Here is a 19,657-nt window from a genome sequence, read left to right as displayed (position 1 = left end):
CACGGACACTTTAATAAGATGGAATTAGGGCTGTCACAATTATTACATAATCGTCTAATCGCGATTATTTGACATAATCACGATTATTTTTCATAATCGTCATAATCGTTTCCATGTTGAAAAATTTTCATATATATTTTTTTTATGTAAAGAATAGTGGAAATAGCAGATTGTGAGCTTGTAGATCGGCTATTTCCTCCATCAATGTTCTTTTTTAAGTATAAAGTTGTCAAATATGTCAGTAATTTCTTTGTATATTTAGGTTATGTGTCATATCTACCATGTGCAACTTCAAAGCCTAAAAGCCAAACATAAATGTCATTGTCAACGACAGAGACAATTATTTGAGTGACAAATAATCGTCATGTAAAATGTCATAATCGTGACAGCCCTAGATGGAATGGAATAATAACATGTTTTCTTTGTATTATTATTTTTTTTTAAGCCAGCTATAAAGCCACTCAGTCGGCTGGTTGGTCTAGAAAATGCTGGTTGGTCTCTATACAAAATGTTGAACCACGAGGCAATTGCTGGTCGCAGCTTCACAGATCTCATTGGTTAGTTTCTTGCTGGGCTATTTGATGGACAGATCGATCCAGTTGAAACCCTGTTTGAGGAGAATCGGAGGAGAATATTGTCTGTACCTCCCCCTGACATCTTAAACCTAACCCCTGCACTTGGAGAAAGCATGGGCCCAGCAAAGTCCTTTTTAATCTGTTTTTCTTTACAGATTTGATTTCAAGTTAACAGTATTCTGTCTAAACCTTAGCATCTTAATTTTCAGACACCAATACATTTATTTTTGTTAAACATATTTTGAGGCATGCCATATGCCTGGAAAAGAAATGTGGATTGATTTATATGACAAAGTGTAGCAAAAAATAAGAAAATCTCTTGCCTTAAACAAACAGCCACTAACATTATTTGGGGATCTTGTAGATGTTTCTGTGTGCCAGCAAAGCTGTGCAGGAGTTGTCCTTGCTCATGCACAGTAACACCTAAATGAAACATAACCATATTTTATGTTCCTGCCTTAAGCTGCATTTACCCACCATGACACGTTAACATATCTACTGTGAAAAAGGTCCATTAGCTAGCTGCAGGCAAGGAAAGATTATTTTCCTTCAAGGACCTTGAGTTCAATAGATCTGAGCTCATGTTTGAGTTTATTCTTTTATTTTTTTGTGTGCAGTGTAGCTCTTTTCAGTAGCTCATGGTTTCTATTAGGGGTGCAGAAAAAAAAAACGATTTGAATTCGAATCGTGTTTCTAACATGGTAAGATTCAGAATCGATTCTCATTTTCCAAAAATCGATTTTTATTATGATTTTTTCATTACAATAATGTATTAGATATTATGTTGTGTTTGTACAAGTTAAAATAATGTGTTCAAGCATGGATAAATCAGACATGTTGTCTTGGATTTACCTTTGTGTGTTGTATTTATTGCAATCATTATTGCAATAAGTTGATAAAACCTTTACAATTATAAAAGCTACGTAAATGTACTCTGCTTTCATGCCAGCAGACTGGAGCAGATCCTGATATATGAATTGAATAGAGAATTGTTTTGAATAGAGAATCGTTTTGAATAGAGAATCGTTTTTAAATCGGAAAATAATCGTTTCTGAATTCGACTCGTTTGGATTTGAAAGAATGGAAAAAATGGTGAATCGTGACCCCAAGAATTGATTCTGAATTGAATCGTGGGATACCCAAAGATTCGCAGCCCTAGTTTCTATCCAGCCACGCATGCCTTAAGTGCCACTGGAACCACTGGGGGACATCGATTTCTCTGGGAAGCCTCTGACTTGCGGCGTGGATTAATTCTTAATAGGGAAAATATTGAAAGCGATTGCAATATCCGGGGGGTTTGTTGACCAGGGCAGAAAAAACAAGGCTCACCTATCACATCATAATATCAAAATAATCCACCCCCCTCCCTTGCACACGCACGCACCTGTGCCATGAAGTAAAATGATACTGAACCATGTACTGTTACAAAAGATAACCAGGAATAAAATGTACTGTTACATTTTGATTGTGTTAGAAGGCTGTATTGGTGTGGTGTTGACAACCAGACGGCTCGGTGTGAACAAGTGGAATCAACACCCCCCCAAGGCTGCTGCTGTAATTAAGAATGAATTTATGGCCAATTTGCATGGTTAAAAATAGCTAGAATCACGCATGCAACCCACCCATGCATCCATCCCCCCTGGCTGCCACCTATACATCCATCTATCCATCCACCGTGTGCAGCATCCATATCCACTCATCTAACAATTCATCCATCTACCCGGTCATCACTCTATCAGCCTCTACCTTCCTTCCTCAGATAGGTGTTATCCGGCTTGGCTGCTGCATTGACTGATGACGAGCTCTGTTTTTATCTGGGGTCAAAGCCACTCTATAGACAGCAGAGTAGCCTCATTCCTTCTCTTCTCCCCCAATATGCTCTTGTCATTTTCCTTCTGTGGTTCATCTCTTAATTCATTTTTTTTTTGTCCTGGTTGCATCTCTCCCTCCCCAGTTTATCCAGGCCAAACATCTAAATCCGCCCCCGCAATGCACCTTTCAGAACATAATCCACTTATTGCACTAATCATTCAATATTGCACAGGGCATGACAGCCAGCACTCCTATGGAACAGAGGGGTCCATCTAGTGAAGCTACTGCCTGAGCTTCTCTGTGTTTATTCATAGTGCAAATATTCAGACAGCTCAATTGTTAAACATTCATTTCCCAGTGCACTTTATTTTTATTTTTTTCCCCTTTGAGCTGAGCTGCCCAAGAGACACAACAAGAAAACACACAAGGCAAAACATGCAAGTATACTGAGCAGTGGGCTGAGATTTGGAACAAGCCTGAAAGCCATAATAATAATGATGAGCATCATGACAAATTCATAGATATGCACAGAGCATATGGATAATATTCAGTTGCTTGTCCAGTCAGCCTAGCACCTATAGAAAACTCATCCCAAATAGGATACCATCCATGTTTTACTCAAAGAAAAAGATTTATACATTATTAATGAAATATTTATTTAATATCCCTCCAGCACATTTTTAGTTTGAAATTACCGGTATGCATGAAATGTATACCGGCCTGTTGAGGCCAATGCTGTTGAAATATTCTTTTTTTTTTTTCTTTTTTTTTTTCTATCAGAGCTATGAGCATGCAGCTACTATTTCACTTGTCCTTGAAATCGTACTTAACAACGGCTGCAGGTCGATTCTCATGGCTGATTCACATTGGGTGTAGTGTTGCTTTTAGCTAAATACCATGTCAAGAGGAGCTTAAACTCTTTGTAAGGTATTTTCACAGAAGGAATTTGACTCATATTTGACAAAATGCACTTATTTGTCATAAATGATCTATCGTGCATAGTTGCAAGTTAGCATGGGAAAACATGAAACCATACCAAACCACTGGAGGAACTCCTAGCAGGACCCAACCAAACAGAAACGCTGTTTTCTCCATATGCTAAGAGTCATTTTAAATCATAATATAGAAATATTGAACATAATCCAAGCATGGGACCAGGTAACACAGTGAGCAAAGCATTCATGCAGACATGCATGCATATGAAGCCCTTCTATATCTCAATTGGTCTTAATCACTTGTTCAGTCTCTCTCATCTCTACCACTGTTCTCCGCTGCTACATCTACAGTACGGCTATTCTATGACTATGCGTGTCCATATCTATATTCTATACTGTACATATCAGAGTGGTAGATGTGCAAGGCGAATGAAGGCACTTTCCAGTACAGAGCCCCTTGCACAGGGCTATGTTCAAACTGCATGGCTAATGGGGCCTGGTGCTTTGTGACTCCCCTGGGTCCCTGTGCTGCTGAACGGCATAATGGCATCATCTCACGTTGTCTTCATACTTCATTAACCATTCGCATCCTACGGCCCGTCTCTTCCCTGTGTGTACTGGGATTAGCAGTAGTGAGGCTGGGGGGCGGTTCTGCCACAAGGTTCCTATCTATACTGTGCTGTATTGTTCAATTGAGCATGGAGAGAAAAACAGGTAGGGGAGGAGGGCGATGAGAGAGGAGTAAGAGAGGGGAAGGCGACAGAGACGAAGGGGGACGACTAGAAATGGAGAGAGAGGGGATTCCGCCGTGACCTTTGTTGCTATTCCCTGTCTAGGATAATCAAGGAGAAAGCTTGTGCTTGGACAGGCAAGAGCCATGCAATTTATCAGCTCCTGATTGACCTTAGCAGCTTGTGCTTTATAGTGGCTCCTCTACAGGCGCACGCCGATTTGCAAGCGCACACACACACACACACACACACACACACACACACACACACACACACACACACACACACACACACACACACACACACACACACACACACACACAAACCATGCCATAATTAAAATCCATGTCCAATAAAAACACTGCAATTTGTTTCAGTGATAACATGCTTGGCAACACAGCACATAGCGACTGGCACAAGGAGAACAGTAGCCTACCTTGGACTTGGACTACAAGATATAAAATAATTTTTTTATACCACAACATTTACATTTATAAATACATTTATTATGCTGTATTTTCATGGCAGCATGCCCATGTTATGTTATTATGCTGATGACGTGGATACTGCTGAAGACTTATCTTTATTCTCTTAGTTTCTTTAGTATTATTGGATGTGGTAGCATAGTACTTTCATGCCTCCTTCCACAAGCATATGGAAGTGTTATAACATTAAATGTGAGCTTCATGCCCTGGAAAAAACTGACAACTACTCTGTGTTCACACAAATTTAAAACAAATACTTAGTTTTCAGATAATTCTTGCCAACAATTAGTCTAAATTATTGGGGTATCTTGCACGTGACTTTTCTCCTTTCAATAAGGCTTGATAAGTGGTGGTGGTGGCAATTAATCATTCAGAGTAATATAATGCTAAATTGTGTAAGTAATGGGCAAAACAATGTTTTACATGGTGACGTTACAGTGCATCACATCAGCCTAGAGTTGTGATTCCTGACATTGGTTAGAGGGCATCAATCTTCAGCCTGGTTTAACTGGTGACATTACAAACCTCCTGGGGTTTTTATGATTAGTATTTGCTTTTTATCATCTTTCCTCAATTCCTCTCCTCTGCTCCTCCCATCCTCTCTTGTTCTATTTTCTGCTCTTCTCCCTACCCTTCACATGTCCTCCCACTCGCCTCCTCCACCCTCAGTCTCTCTCCCACCATGTCTTTGTTCTCTCTCTATATTGCACTCATTTGATGCCTCTATCTGCCCCCCCATCCCCTATCTCTGGTCTCTCTGGTTCCCTCTATCCCTTTAAACTTGGCTTTATTTCACCTCTTTTGTATACTGTTTATTGCATTCCTTTTATTTTCCTGTCCCTTTCACTTTATCTAACCTAGTGGGTAATGAGTGGTAGCAACGCTGTGCAATTCTGTTTTCTTTCTTTTTTTTCCTTTTCAAAAATGGAAATGTATTTTTTGCACCATAAAGTCCTTAGTGTTCATTCGTTATAAGTTTAAGTTATAATTCATAGTGAGACACTTAGTCATGCTACTCATATAACCAGGGTTACACTCGTAACCCAAAGTTCTCTTTCTTGGCATCAGTTTCGTCGTGTCTCACTAAGCTTTGCTTTCCTACGGTGAGACACTCACTCATGTTACTCGGAGCAAATAATTTACTATGTAAGCCAATTCAAATTCTCTCTCTTTTCCCTCTCCAGTACTCGTCGGCGGGCTGCGGGCTGTCCCTCCACCACACTGAGAAGCCCGAGCACGAGGAGGTGTGCGAGTACCGACCCTACACCTGTCCCTGTCCGGGGGCCACCTGCAAGTGGCATGGCTCCCTGGAGGCTGTCATGCCTCACCTCATGCACGCACACAAGTCCATTACCACTCTACAGGTACATTATACAGTGCTCTGCAGTATCACATTTCAGTGTGTGAGAGATTCCACCGCTCCATGAGAGGGAACATGTTCTGCCTCACCAACCGGGTCGGTACACTGGAAAATCCTGAGTGTATTTAACTCTTGACAGTGTACAAAATGGAATTAAATGGACCATTCTTTTGGAAGACGTTAACGGAACCATAGAAAGAGCTCTGTGAGAGAAATCCAGCAGTGGGCACATAATGTTGTTTATACAATCAAATTCTTGCGTTCTAAAATCAGGGACTCTGCCCGTGTTTATTTTCGTCTCAGCGTTTTCAAAACAAAGTATGCCGTGAAACGAGCCAAGATTGGATTGGTCAATCAGCCAGTTCACTTTGTGAAGCGGTTAAAACAGTCCAATGCCAGAAAAGCAGCAAAAAGAGCTGGATTGAGCTCACAAAAAAGTAGAATATACAATAGGAACAGCATTCAGAGAGAATCGAGAATGTCAACTAACGTTGACATTTTAAATTAAAAAGTGGAAATTGGCACTTCAAGCGGCAATGTATGTAGCAATGTATGTTCTTGTACTGTATGTCCAGCCTGGAATTCAAATCGCATGTACTGCTTTATTGTATTAAAATATGTCGAGATTGTAGCTTTAATCCATGACATATAAATTACATCTTTCTTTACTCTACCTATAAATCTTGGTATCTGTATTGGCCTGTTTCCCTCCTCCTTCGTTCTCCGTCTCTTATTCTCTCTCTCTCTCTCGCACCAGGGGGAGGACATTGTCTTCCTGGCCACAGACATCAACCTGCCAGGCGCTGTGGACTGGGTGATGATGCAGTCGTGCTTCAACCACCACTTCATGCTGGTCCTGGAGAAGCAGGAGAAGTACGAGGGCCACCAGCAGTTCTTCGCCGTGGTCCTGCTCATCGGCACGCGCAAGCAGGCAGAGAACTTCGCCTACCGCCTGGAACTGAACGGTAACCGGCGGCGGCTGACTTGGGAGGCCACGCCGCGCTCCATCCACGACGGCGTGGCGGCGGCCATCATGAACAGTGACTGCCTGGTGTTTGACACGTCTATCGCCCACCTTTTCGCTGACAACGGCAACCTGGGGATCAACGTCACCATCTCCATGTGCTGAGAGGGTGTGCAGGGAGCGAGACTATACACACACACACACACACACACACACACACACACAAACACACACAGCTGTAGTATTGATACATGCTGGTAGGGACAAAGGAGTTGTTGTACATGCGGGGAGGGGGGGGGGGCTTGTTGGCGTTTCCCTGAGCAGACCACAGAGACATGAGGGAATAGACATTCCTGTGCGGTGCGGCTGCGGTGCTGTTCTATATGACTGGCTCATTATGTTGGCAGCCTTTTCCCGTACAACGACCCGTGAAAATGCCACGAGTCATTTGAGTGGAAAGCATGTGGAACATGGCTGATTTGAAAGAGAATGTTTTCCCTTTTTAGCGGTCGCGTGCATAATGTTGAGTGCCGTGTCATTTACAACAAGACTCAAGTGAATTTACCAAACTCCAGTCACCACTACAGCTGTCACAACAGTGCAGTGTGGAGTGTTCCCACGTACCACAAAGTGAGACTGTACCTTTTGCTCCCTTTTTATTCGTGTGTGCTCCATATTTGCTACCTGAGGCCTGTTCGTTTCCTTGAATGATAGGATGGTAAAAATAATTATTTTTCAGTGGACGTCCTCGCCTTGTTGACATAGGACAAAAGGGGCCTGTTGTCTTCTTACTGCTTTGTCCAGGACCGATGCAGAGAGAGAGTGATGCCTTTGTCTGCTGCTTCATATGGTGGGCTTGGCCAAGAACCCACTCAGGCCCTCTATCTGTACCCCAGGCGAGATCACTCCCCCTCCATCCACACCCTAATGCCCTCAGTGGGAATCTCAAACTAGACATGAACTCACATCCTTCCTCATGTCCCCCACTCTTCCACCCAGCCATCGAGTCCAGATTCATTAGGGCTCTGCTGCTTACCAGTTCCACAGGTGACTGGGACGGGCCACTTGAAGCCCCCCCCTTAACTGCTTCTTTTGTTTTGTTTTTCCATGCGGAAACCATTCTGCTCACATAAAGAGGAAAGAAAAATCAGCTATACCATGTCACCCATTCAACCAGTGAGATCCATGAGTTGCGGTTCCAGACATTGGTGGTCAAATAGTCAAGTGTGTCCGTGTGAGCACCAGAAACCACCTTGTACAATGCTGGATTACTACCTCCTATTTACCACAATATTTTCAACGGTTGTTGGGCATCTCTGACAGTCCTAAGAGGTTTGTGTGGATGTCACTAAAAGCAACACGCAAAAGGTTAACCATTTTAAGCCCGATTCTGAAGGAAAAAAATATGAGTGGCTCATTTACAAGCTTGTGGTGCGACACATTGTGAGCTTGCAGATCTGCAATTTTTTCCCCCCTCCCATCTACTCCCAAATTAGGGATTCCATGGTGAATGTGGTTGAAACATGCTTACGAGAAGAGTGCCCTGCTATCTGCAGGTCTGCAGCAGTTGTCTAAAAGACAGTAGCCACCAGGGATGATGGTGTACTACAACTGTAGTGATTCCATAAGTTGGGTGCACAAGTCGGTGGTTATGAATTCGTATTTGCCAATTAACCATAGCGAAAACTAAAACAGAAAACACAAGTGCACTAAGGTATACGTAAGGTAAATGCAAGAAATACGATAATTAAGGGGTTTAGAAGAACCCATGACTTCAGAAAAATGTCTTCATCTTATGATTTTAGAAAGATGTCACAAATTTGGAAAACAAGTTTGATGTAGTTGTTGACCCACTGTCTTGTCACATATTGTGATATTTGTTATGATAAAAAGTATTCTTGTACAATAACTAATACAATAATTAACTCATTAAATTATGACCCAGCCACTGTCAGAATAATTACTCAAATGAGCAAATTAATCAAATCCAGAGAGGAGGAGAGGGGGGGGGGAGATGTAGGGACTCTGATTCTGTGTTTATTTCTGTTTGTCAGTTCTGCACTGCTCGGAAATCAGGCAAGTTTTGTACAGTGGTTGGATGCTTGAGTAAATGTCACAAAATGCAAGGCAGATGTCATGTCATGCTTGAGCTAGCATTATAGATGCATAGTTGCGCTGTAAAAGGCTGCAACAAAGTCAAGCTAGCATGCTCTGGACCTAAAGGGGCTTGTTTGAATCTCTGGCCCAGCCCAGAAAGTCATGATAAGGGAACAAACTTCCATCCATTAACGGCTACTGTCAGGGTGCTCTTCAGCGAGGTGTTCAGTGTAACTGGTTCAGTAGACCTGCTCTACTCCCATTTATGAATGCATTCTACCTAATGGGCCTACCTGTGACTGTGTGACAATATCCTTTGGTTTGCAAATCGTCATTGTTTGGTGGAAACCTTGTATGTCTGTTTTGTATTCATCATTTTAAAGATTATTTAAAACTAATGAAAATAGCCGATCTACAAGCACACAACGTCTCGTGACCGCGAGACCTATTTTCTCTAGTTTTGTGAGACAGTCTTGCGCGATGAAGCAGGGCTTTAACTTTACGAAAGAAAACGTAAAGATTTGAAACTGCAATTCAAGGTTTCTGCCCAACAGTGACGAATATACAATATTTTTAGGAGATTATTTGTTTCACTCTGCAACACCTCTGTTCATATAGACTGTGCTGCGGAACCCTGTTAATCCTCAGCCTTTTTAATCTCAGTTAAAAGCAACACTCGGATTCCCTCTTGTGGTTTGTTTACCCACCAAGGCCTTACTTTTCTACTGATGACCCCCTCCTGCATTTCTTTTTTTAAGTTTTTAATGGAAACCCTACACGGGGAAGTGGAACTTCGTTATTCTTTTTAAAGAACTTTTATATGAAAACAAAATACTGTTCTATGCCATTTTAAAAATCCATAATGGCTTGATGAGGAAATATGTCAACCTACTAGTTAGTGCTCTACAAAGGCCCCTACTGGATTGGAATAAAAACCAATCTCTTGAGAACTGACAACAAGTCGCTCACGTGAGGCCTCATTTCTTTCAAAGCTTATGTGCTACTGTGGGATAAGAATGATTTGCTATTATCCCCATACTGTATGTCTATGTAACTCTCGTAGCAAGCAGTCAGCAACCACATGGGTCAGGATGGAACCCATCTCTGCACTAGATACCTCTGACAGTGACCATGGACATGTCTGTAACCTCACCAAGCAATTTTTGCCCACAACGTTCTACTTAATTTATACTCCATCATACTGGTGCTGTGTCGCACCCCTAAAATAGTGGATCTACATCTGCAATGCATTGTGAACTAGTAGATCTGCTATTTTCTGCGTGCGACACCGGCGTCATACAAGGAAGTATAATTTGAGGTTCAAAAAACGTGTTGTCACTTTGAATCTTTGGCCTGAACTTGGCCTCGCTCACAAACCTCCAGTGTTCCCTCTATGTTCATTCAGCAGTGGTGTGTTGCTAGAGCAAGACTTTACCGCCATCTCTGAGAAAATAATGTATAAAACAAGTATAATTGTAGCCTAATTTTCCATCCTGAATATAAAGTGTAATCATTATATTTAAAATATGAAGGTTCAAAGAAAAGCCTTGTAGTGCGCAGCTTGCACTAGAACTGTAACGGGGACCAAAATGGATCAAATGCGGAACTAAAACTGATAAATATCCCACCTTAAGCACTACTGCTGCTGCATACAATTGGAGGAAACATTGCGTTCTACTAATCACCTCTACTATACTGCTCACTGACTTTCTAAGAAATGTTGAAATATTGCAAATGATAATGTAATGATATATTTTCTAAAAGAAAAGAGAACCTCATTGGAGATTTATTCTGTTGTGATCATTTGAATTGAAATGTATTAATGTTCATGGTTACGCAGTTGTACAGAGATTTGTAGGTAATTTTGTAAATTGCTTATCTGTTGATATTCTTTACTCTGCTGTTCTAGTTTGTGTGTCAGCCTAGAAACGGTGATGGAACCGTCAGTTTGGCCTCTGCAAGCTCTGTTATGGAAAATGTCTCAAGGAGACGACACAGAATTCAGACAGTAATCCCTACAGCTATCCAGGTGCTTGAGACGCAAGGCAGAAGATGATCATAAAATGTTATGGGGGCTTTCAGTGGATCTTTGTTAATGGCATGAGATCTGTCATTTTTAATTTCCTTAAATTCCCATTTTAAAGTCTCAACAGATGATATCCTTCCAAATGCCACTTTTCAAGAAGCTAAAGTCTGAAGATGATTACTGATTATTTTAATAGTGTGGTTTTGCCAGCTCTTGCCCCAAGTTGTCTTTAAATAATTGGAAGTAATTTTTTGATGCAGATGTGCTGAGGCCAGTGTGTTTTTTTCATTCAGAAACACGCATGAAATTGGCTTTCACTGTTTTTATCTGTTTCACATAACCATAATCTGACGACCCACACACAACAAAAAACCCTTGTTTGTCAAAAGGATAAAACTATATAGCATATAATATTTTTACAATGTTTCATAAGCACTCAAGGCTCCATTAGTCGGTTGCACAATAACCATATTTTCCCCCTACCTTGTATTTATTTTGTAGCTTTATTTTATGTACTCGACACAATACGGTATATAGGAAATCGATTTGTCTAAAATTAATTTGGTTTGTCAAAATTGTTTGCATTGCTCTTTGAAACCATGGGATCCTTGAGTCTCAATCTACTAAGTTATATATACACATCACCAACTATTTAAATATCTTTTTATATATATATATATACCGTATATATACATACCAGATATACAGTTTTATCCTATGGTTTTCTTCAACTGCAGTAAGCCATAATGCCAAAACAAGGCTTTTTCTCAAGTCAGATTATGGAGCCAGATGTGACATTACAGGATTCTTTATTTTTTTTCATATAAACTGACGTTTTTCATTTTCTGTAAAGAGCTGAGCAGATGATTGTGATCGATATTATCAGTGTTGATAATGGTATTGGGCAGAACCATAGGAATGTCTTTTTTTTTATCAATGTCTTGACTTAAAGATTTTAGTTTGATCTTGTTTGGTGTAGTATTGACTTTTTCTTGACATGTTTGTATTGAAAGTGTGGAGGAGCATGTAAATGAAAACTGCAGTGCATAAAACAAAAGTCATCCCTTAATATTTATATGGTGTGGGACATTTTGTCATTTAAAAAAAGTTAGTTTTGGAATCATTTCTAAAAGAAGCCAATGTTTCCATCCACAGCATTGTCCTTTCATAATGTTCTTTGACAAGAGACCTACTCACTCTTAAGCTTAAACCTAACCCTTGAACTGGCAATTTAAGCCACATCAAATTTAAAAAAATAAATAAATACATAAAGTAAACACAAATTTGATGTTAAAAACCTTAAAGGTTATAAAAACAAATGTCACTAAATAAATCACATCTTATTTCACGTTCACGTACCACGGTATCTACCAGGTGATCAGATTACAAAACGACCAATTAAAATAGTTGTGCATAAAACAATCTTTGTTAGGCTGTATTATAAAATTGACTTGTTTTATTCTAATTAGCAACGTATAGTAAGATGTAAAAGGTGTTTTTCACTGACACTGGGTGATCATGCCAGCCCTGGAAAACTGCCAAGTGATCACTGATCATGTGCAAAATGATTACACAAATTCTAATTTTGGATTTCCAAAATACCCTATATTCCCCCCCCCAAGAGATTAGTTCATATCGGCTGCTGAAGACAAAACAGTGCCTGTGGTGTTATAACACAGGACGACACTGTCAGCGTTTCTCACCGTGATGGAGATGAACAAAGCTGGTGACATTTAATGTTTAAATGCCAAACATCAGCACACTGTCACCACGTCTCCATTGGAATCTAAAAAAAAAACACTTTTACTCACGCACTCTCTCTCCCCATCATAACCTTATACTCTCTTCTCATCTCATTCACAGCTTTGTTCTCCTTCCTTCCCCCTTGCCTCAGAGCCGGCTCTCTTGAGTAATTTATCAGACCTTTCATGCCTCAGTTATCCATGACATTAACACACATTAGCATCTGCTGATGAGGAAGGACATTTAATTGTTTTAAATGGCAAGAGATTGACGTGCTCCTTCATGCTTTGGCACAAATGGAATTCTGAGTCACAAATTGAAAATGAGCTAAGGATTGATCACCAACCGTGGTGGACATGTTGGGTAATATTCTGTGATCCAGTGGCAAAGCTAGAACACCAACTAAAATTGGAGCTGCAAGGTTATGTTAAGACAAGGAATGTTTTTCTCTCTTTGCGATGTGATTGTTAATGTTAATGTAGTTTTTATATTTATGATTTTAAACATTGGCAACAGAAATAAGTTGAGGTCCACAAACTAGTCATGGTGATGTAAATATATTTGGTATTTTTGTTTCCATCTTTTGGCTCTTCAGTTGATTCAAAATGCTATGGTTTAGTACAACTAATGTTTATTTGGGACAGAATACAGATGTCTTGTCCCAAATTTTTTCTTCCAAAATTATTACCTCTTTAATTTTGGAGTGCAGAGCTAGTTCCTCCTACCTTGTGTTAAATCAGTTTATTACTCTTTTGGTCTCCGTATCACTTGAAACTCAATTTAAATAAAAATATTTATATGCCAAATGGATTTTTCTCTATTTTTTTAAAAATTCTTACAAATATGTATGTACAATATGACAAGGATCACAAACTGCCTTGATATCCATCACTAAAAGAAAGAGAAAACAGCATTTGAGTACACACTCAACTGTCAGTATTTTGTTCATTTTAGTAACTTAATTGTAAAGAGTCCATTCACATCAGTCCATAACTTGCATGAACCAGACCTGACAGCCATAGGTACAGTGATGCCCTCTGCTGTTTGAACACAGTATGAATCCCCAGCTAGCTGCAGGAGGCTCTGTAGATCATTGGTTCTCAAACCTTTACATTTCAAGGTCTCGGAACTCTGACAGAATACAAATGGAACCGTTGGGCTCCATTTGCATACTGTTAAGAGTTACAGACTTGTATGGGTCAATTTAAACCCCCATAAAAGAACCCACAAAGTCCCTGGAATCCACTTGGAGAACCACTGCTGTGCAGATGACCCTGCATTCTGAAGGGATTGATAGAATATTGCAATGCAAGGGGAGAGAAACTCTGCCTACATGAAGCCACATTCAGAAATATAAGACTATTCAGAAATTATATTCTACAGTATGTCTTAAAACAAAAAATTAAGATTTAGTTAGTCTCTGAGGTGACATTGAGGTTTGTATTTAAACTCTCTGTGAGGTGGAGACAGGTTTACAATGTTTCAGGTTACATTTATAACAAGGCAAGCCACACATGCATTGTGCCTTGCCTTGAACAACCATCTCTGGGTCTAAGACGAGTGAACATATGAGTTGTTGACGATCATGGTGGTGTTAAGTCTTGCATGTCCTCTTGTCTTCAGGTTCGCCTGTACTCTCGCTCTCCACTGTGCTCTCTGTGTTTACCGGGACGTTCCCTCTCTCTGTCTCCTTCCCGCTCTCTGTTTCTATTGCTTTCCCTTTCCCAATCTTTGCTCCTTTCCCCGTCTCTCTCTCTACTTCTGTCTCTCCCTCGCTCCCTCTCTCGACTTCTCTCCCACTCTCGATCTCTGCCCCTTTCTCCGTCTCTCTCTCTGGTCTTCTCACTGTACGTCTCTCTCTCCCAGTGTCTATCATATGCTGTCTCTCTGTCTTTTTCCCTCGGTTTGTCCCTCTGTCTCTCCTTTCCCCCATCACCATCCCTATCTCTCTCCCTTATTTCATCACTTTCTCTCGCTCTATCTCTGCGCTCTAGGCTTTCTCTCTCCTCCCTGCCAGCTCTTTTGCTTTCTTGTTGTTGTCCGTTGCCTCCCTCTCTCCTCTCCCCCACTCTGTCTCTCCTCCTCTCATCCTCCCGGGGCTTTTCTACCTCTCTCGATCGTTCAACATTTCCTTGGTCTCCACGGCGAGCATGTTGCCCTCTGTCGTCCTCCATTCTGTCCATTTCACCCCGGCCTGTTCGCCTGTCCTCTGGCGCCCCCCTCTGGTTGTATTTGTCATAGCCACGGTCCTCCTTTTCTTGCTTTACTTTCACAGCAGGGGGCGGAGTAGAGGACGATGAGGAGGACTGCTGTGACCTACTAGCCTGCTCCCTCTCCTCCCTTGACGCTTTCTTTTTCTCCTTCTTCTCTTTCTTCTTTTTCTTCTTCTCTTTTTTGTCTGGGGCAGAGAACAAAGAAAACCCATCATATTTACAGCAATCTTACAATAACACTCCAAGGCCACACTGGATCCACCATCTTAATCTGATTACTGCAATAATTGAGTGTAAATCTGTGTGTACTAGTTAGTGTACACCGTAAACTAATAATACACTCAAGTTCATGTCACCTTTTTTTGCCTTCTTCACAGGGATGACATACTGATCATCCTCTGATTCAGAGGAGGCGGGCTCGGCCACTTTGGGGGCGCAGCCCTGCTCCCTTAGCTGTTTGGTGATGTCATCGATGTCTTCAGAGTCTTTCGGTGGCTTGTAGTCCTTCACATGGTCCACTCGTATGGTCCGCCCTTTTATCTGTGACATCATACAGGACAGTCACACAACACAACCAATATACAGGATACACAAACATCTACAACCAGGGTAGCATAGCAAGGCTTATAAGCACAGATATAAAGTATCACACCCGTGTGAAGTGGAGCTGTGTGTGTGTGTGTGTGTGTGTGTGTGTGTGTGTGTGGATCATGTGTACCGATTTTTGTGACATTTGAAGAAAATATGTAGGAAAAGGAGCAAAAAGTGTGTTTTGGAAAAAATTCAAGATGGCGGAAAATCTATCATGGCGCAAATGGGCGTGGCCTATATGGGGAGATGCGTCATGACCCAAGGAATCCAGGGAAAAAATATTTTTAATTTTCCGACCTACGGTTCAAGAGTTACAGGCCAAAACGTAAAGTGGGGTGTTATGGCGCCACCATGCGGCCAAATGACACAATTATTTTTTATTTAATCCTTGAAATCATTATGAACCTCCTCTCCAAGTCTTGAAACTCTAGCCCCTATGGTTTGCGAGAGACAAATAATTGAATGTGAGTTTTTGCGATTCCCATTATAAGTCAATGGGGGAAATTAATTCACTAATAAATTAATATCAATTAAACTATTGAACCTTTCTCTTAGCAAGTTACTAGCCCACGATTCCCGAGTAAGCCTGTCGATTTGACATATGGCGCGAGTGTGTGGTGGCAAAACTGTGGGACTAGTAGCGTGCCGAAGTTTAGGAAGTTCAGGCTACATACACACAGACAGACAGACCCACACGGCCACGTATAGGGAGCCTGTGCTTCACACAGCTCCAAAAGCTAGATACCTCCCCCGCCGCTGCAGTTCATTGGCGCGACTAGTCAAACACTGCTGGCGGAAGTGTGTAACTGTGGAACTGCGGAAGGCACTCTGCCCCCTCCAATGGGAAAGAGGGAGTCCTGCCAGTCCTGCATCTGATTGGCCTACCGAGCTTCCCATTCTGTGACGCACAAGGAAGCATCCTTCAGAATTCCCAAGAGCCCCGCCTCAGAATTCTGGAGGATTGCATAGAGTTATTGGGAGGCTTGCCAGCTCTCTTTGACCAATGCCCCACACCGGAGGAGGTATCTAGCTTTTTATATTTGTGCTTATAAGCACAAAAGGATCGCACCATTTTTACGGGGTAAAATCTGATCTGTGAGTGTGTGTGTCTGTCTGTGTGTGAGAGACCCATCAGTGTAATTTCTTGTGCACACTGCCAGTAGGCCACATAGAGCCATGCTGTCCCATGTGGATCCCCAGATCCTCATGATTCAACTTTGTAAAGATTTGAAAACATTTAGCAGGCGATATCGGTCGTACCACTTTTCAACAGGTAATTTATTTGAAGAATAAATCTGGAAGGCAATAATGTGATAAAACTGTTGTTTACAGAGGGAAGAGAGTGTGTCACGCATGAACACACAAAACGTTAAAAAGAATCTCAAACCAACAGAATGTTTCAGTGATGTTACCACATAAACCTTTTTTGCAACCACAGGAAAAAAATTATAATAACCTTAATCCCATTGAAGTTGTCCACAGCCAGGATGGTGCTGCGCTGGTCTTCATAGCAGATGAAACAGAAACCCTTAGATTTCCCTGTCTTCTTGTCACGCACAAGGTTGATGTTGACAACCTCTCCATACCTGGGATAAACAGAAGATGAAATGAATGGTATTGGTGTGAGAGTCCCATATGAGAGTCCGTTTTAAAACAAATCTTTACAGCGCACCTAGCTGGGGAACTGGGTTTTACACCCAATCCCAATCACAGTACTTATTCACTAATGCTAGCTAGGACCAGCATGACTCATGCTAGTCACATAACTTTCATTGCCAGTCTTGAACCAGTGAGCCCATGCAGCAATGCATAATACACTATACACAGCCACCTTAGAAATTGGTGTGATTTTAAAATGTGCTCTTTAAGCACACAAATGACAGTATTAGAGATGTTGTATCTGACTTCAACTTCGTTAAATGTGATCAGCTGAAGAGAGTGAGCAAAAGGGTTGATATGTGAGGATATTCACAACATTACTCAACATACAGTACAGTACATAGGCAGACAAGCATGAAGAAAACAAACAATCAACAGTGGATTATGAGAACATTTTTGAGACACTTACTGAGAAAAGACACAGATGATGTCACCCTCTGTCAGCTCATATGGAAACCCTCCTGAAAAAAAGAACAAATTCATCAGAGGTGATGTGCATCATGAATCATGTATGCATTCACACATACATATATACATACATCTAACTTTAAGTGATGATGCACCAATATCAATGATTCTATTTACAAAACAACCACGGAGTACTAATCGATCCTTTGTGTTAAACTAAAACTGGCAGTTTGGGGCCACTAAACCAAATGACACATGATCTAGTTTTCTCCATTACAGGGATTGCAAGTGGACCTCTTCTAGCTTGCCAAAATAAATTACCTATTTTCTGTAAATATACATGTATTGCTCCTAGTATTGTATGTCTTGATGAATTGAATACATAGGACCAAAATAGAAACAAGCCCTCTGCGCTTTTTGCGTTGCATTATTGTATAACTGTACCTCTGTACTTTTCAATTTAGTATTCAATCTACTGTAACATTCCTCTGAGTAATTGAAAAAGTGGCACCAAAAGCAAAGACAGTTCAGCGGTACCAGCATGCATCTAAAAATCACACCCGTGTGAAGTGGAGCTGTGTGTGTGTGTGTGTGTGTGTGTGTGTGTGTGTGTGTGTGTGTGTGTGTGTGTGGATCATGTGTACCGATTTTTGTGACATTTGAAGAAAATATTTGAAATAATTGAATGTGAGTTTTTGCGATTCCCATTCTAAGTCAATGGGGAAAATTAATTCACTAATAAATTAATATCAATTAAACTATAGAACCTTTCTCTTAGAAAAGTAATAGCCCACGATTCCCGAGTAAGCCGGTCGATTTGACATATGGCGCGAGTGTTTGGTGGCAAAACTGTGGGACTAGTGGCGTGCCGAAGTTTAGGAAGTTCAGGCTACATACACACAGACACACACACACACAGACAGACAGACAGACACACACACAGACCCACACAGCCACGTATAGGGAGCCTGTGTTTCACACAGCTCCAAAAATTATAGGAATCTCTGTATGTATATCTGTCCCACTCCCACGGATATCCACCGATAGTCTACACAGTTCATACTTGGAGGGTGTATTGCTGAGGTCCCAACGAAGCACAGTGTGAAGGGATAAGGTTGACTGCACTAGTGACTTTGAAGTAAGCTGTAATAACCTGCAAGCCTGGACCTGATTGGCAAAGTGTACCCTATACTGAGGTAATTATCTGACAGCCTAGAGTTGGTATTGAAGCATCATCATTAGAACAATAGAACCCCTCTTATGACTGTAGTTACCAACGAATATCCAGGCGCTGTCCTTGTACTCTGAATGCCAGGACACCGTCTCCTTTATTCCAAGTTTTGCCTCTCTCTCATTCAGCTCGTTAATCAATTTCACCTTGGTTAAGGGACTAAGAAAAAAAATCAAGAGAAACTTGTATCAGCTTTCTTCATGTGTGTTTTACATAAGTATAAGAGAGGATCAAGGTATCATCAATAAACAATAATACATCAAAAATGTTGCCTGCCTTTTCCCTCATCCCTGTGTGTAGGACGTTTGTGTAGCTTTCAATGTAGAGTGCAGAGCAGAGAGACTCAACTGGCCATAATACTAAATTATTGTGATATCCACTTCAATTTTGACTGGTGCAGGATTATTGTTGTTAACTTGAGAGATTGAGAAATATTGTGCTAAATTAAGTAATTAAGTAAATCTAGGCTATAGATTTATAATATTTCAAGTAACTATGGCTGTGGTAACTTTGATGTATATATTTTATCACTGTATGGTTATGACTATGGTATAACTGATGCAAGCTTAAACTGTAACCAGCAAGCGTTTTTTTAGCACACATAGGTTTTGTAACAACTTGGCTGTGGAACAAATGTAAGAAAACATGTACGCACTACGCAGGATAAGGTCTAAAATCATACGAAGACGTTATTAATGCGTTTACTTACTTCATTGTGGACAGTTTGACGACAACGCCTCAACAAAACTACTTCCTTCGTCTCTTCCAAAACACTTCCGGGATGAATTCATGTGATGTGCTGCTGCCGCCATCTGCTTGGAGGTCTA

General features: G+C 41.0%; 2 protein-coding genes across 2 annotated transcripts in view; one reads left to right on the top strand and one right to left on the bottom strand.

Annotated features, from left to right (window-relative positions):
• The window catches only part of siah2l (seven in absentia homolog 2-like), a 42,412-nt gene extending 28,968 nt beyond the window's left edge, over positions 1-13,444 (top strand). The window contains exons 2-3 of the mRNA XM_080749863.1: positions 5,723-5,902; positions 6,656-13,444. Of these exons, the coding sequence (XP_080605989.1) occupies positions 5,723-5,902; positions 6,656-7,027 (552 nt within the window). The 3' untranslated portion in view covers positions 7,028-13,444. The remainder of the gene's footprint in view (positions 1-5,722; positions 5,903-6,655) is intronic.
• A 219-nt stretch (positions 13,445-13,663) lies between these two features.
• rbmx2 (RNA binding motif protein X-linked 2) lies at positions 13,664-19,600 on the bottom strand. Its single transcript, XM_080748947.1, has 6 exons — positions 19,540-19,600; positions 18,874-18,989; positions 17,601-17,652; positions 16,989-17,118; positions 15,298-15,481; positions 13,664-15,126 (listed from the first exon to the last, which is right to left on the bottom strand). The coding sequence occupies exons 1-6, from the start codon at positions 19,542-19,544 to the stop codon at positions 14,348-14,350; spliced, it is 1,266 nt and encodes a 421-aa protein (XP_080605073.1). The 5' UTR covers positions 19,545-19,600; the 3' UTR covers positions 13,664-14,347.
• Positions 19,601-19,657: the final 57 nt, after the last annotated feature.

The sequence above is a fragment of the Nannobrachium achirus genome, assembly GCF_963921795.1.
Source record: "Nannobrachium achirus genome assembly, chromosome: 19".
NCBI classification, from domain to species: Eukaryota; Metazoa; Chordata; class Actinopteri; order Myctophiformes; family Myctophidae; genus Nannobrachium; species Nannobrachium achirus.
This window is presented reverse-complemented; position numbering and strand designations above follow the sequence as displayed.

Coding starts and splice junctions, on each gene's coding strand:
- rbmx2 (XM_080748947.1), bottom strand. Junction 17,653..18,873: donor CAGCGCCTGGATATTCGTTG/GTAACTACAGTC, acceptor TCTTTTTTTCAG/GAGGGTTTCCATATGAGCTG. Junction 17,119..17,600: donor ATCATCTGTGTCTTTTCTCA/GTAAGTGTCTCA, acceptor TGTTTATCCCAG/GTATGGAGAGGTTGTCAACA.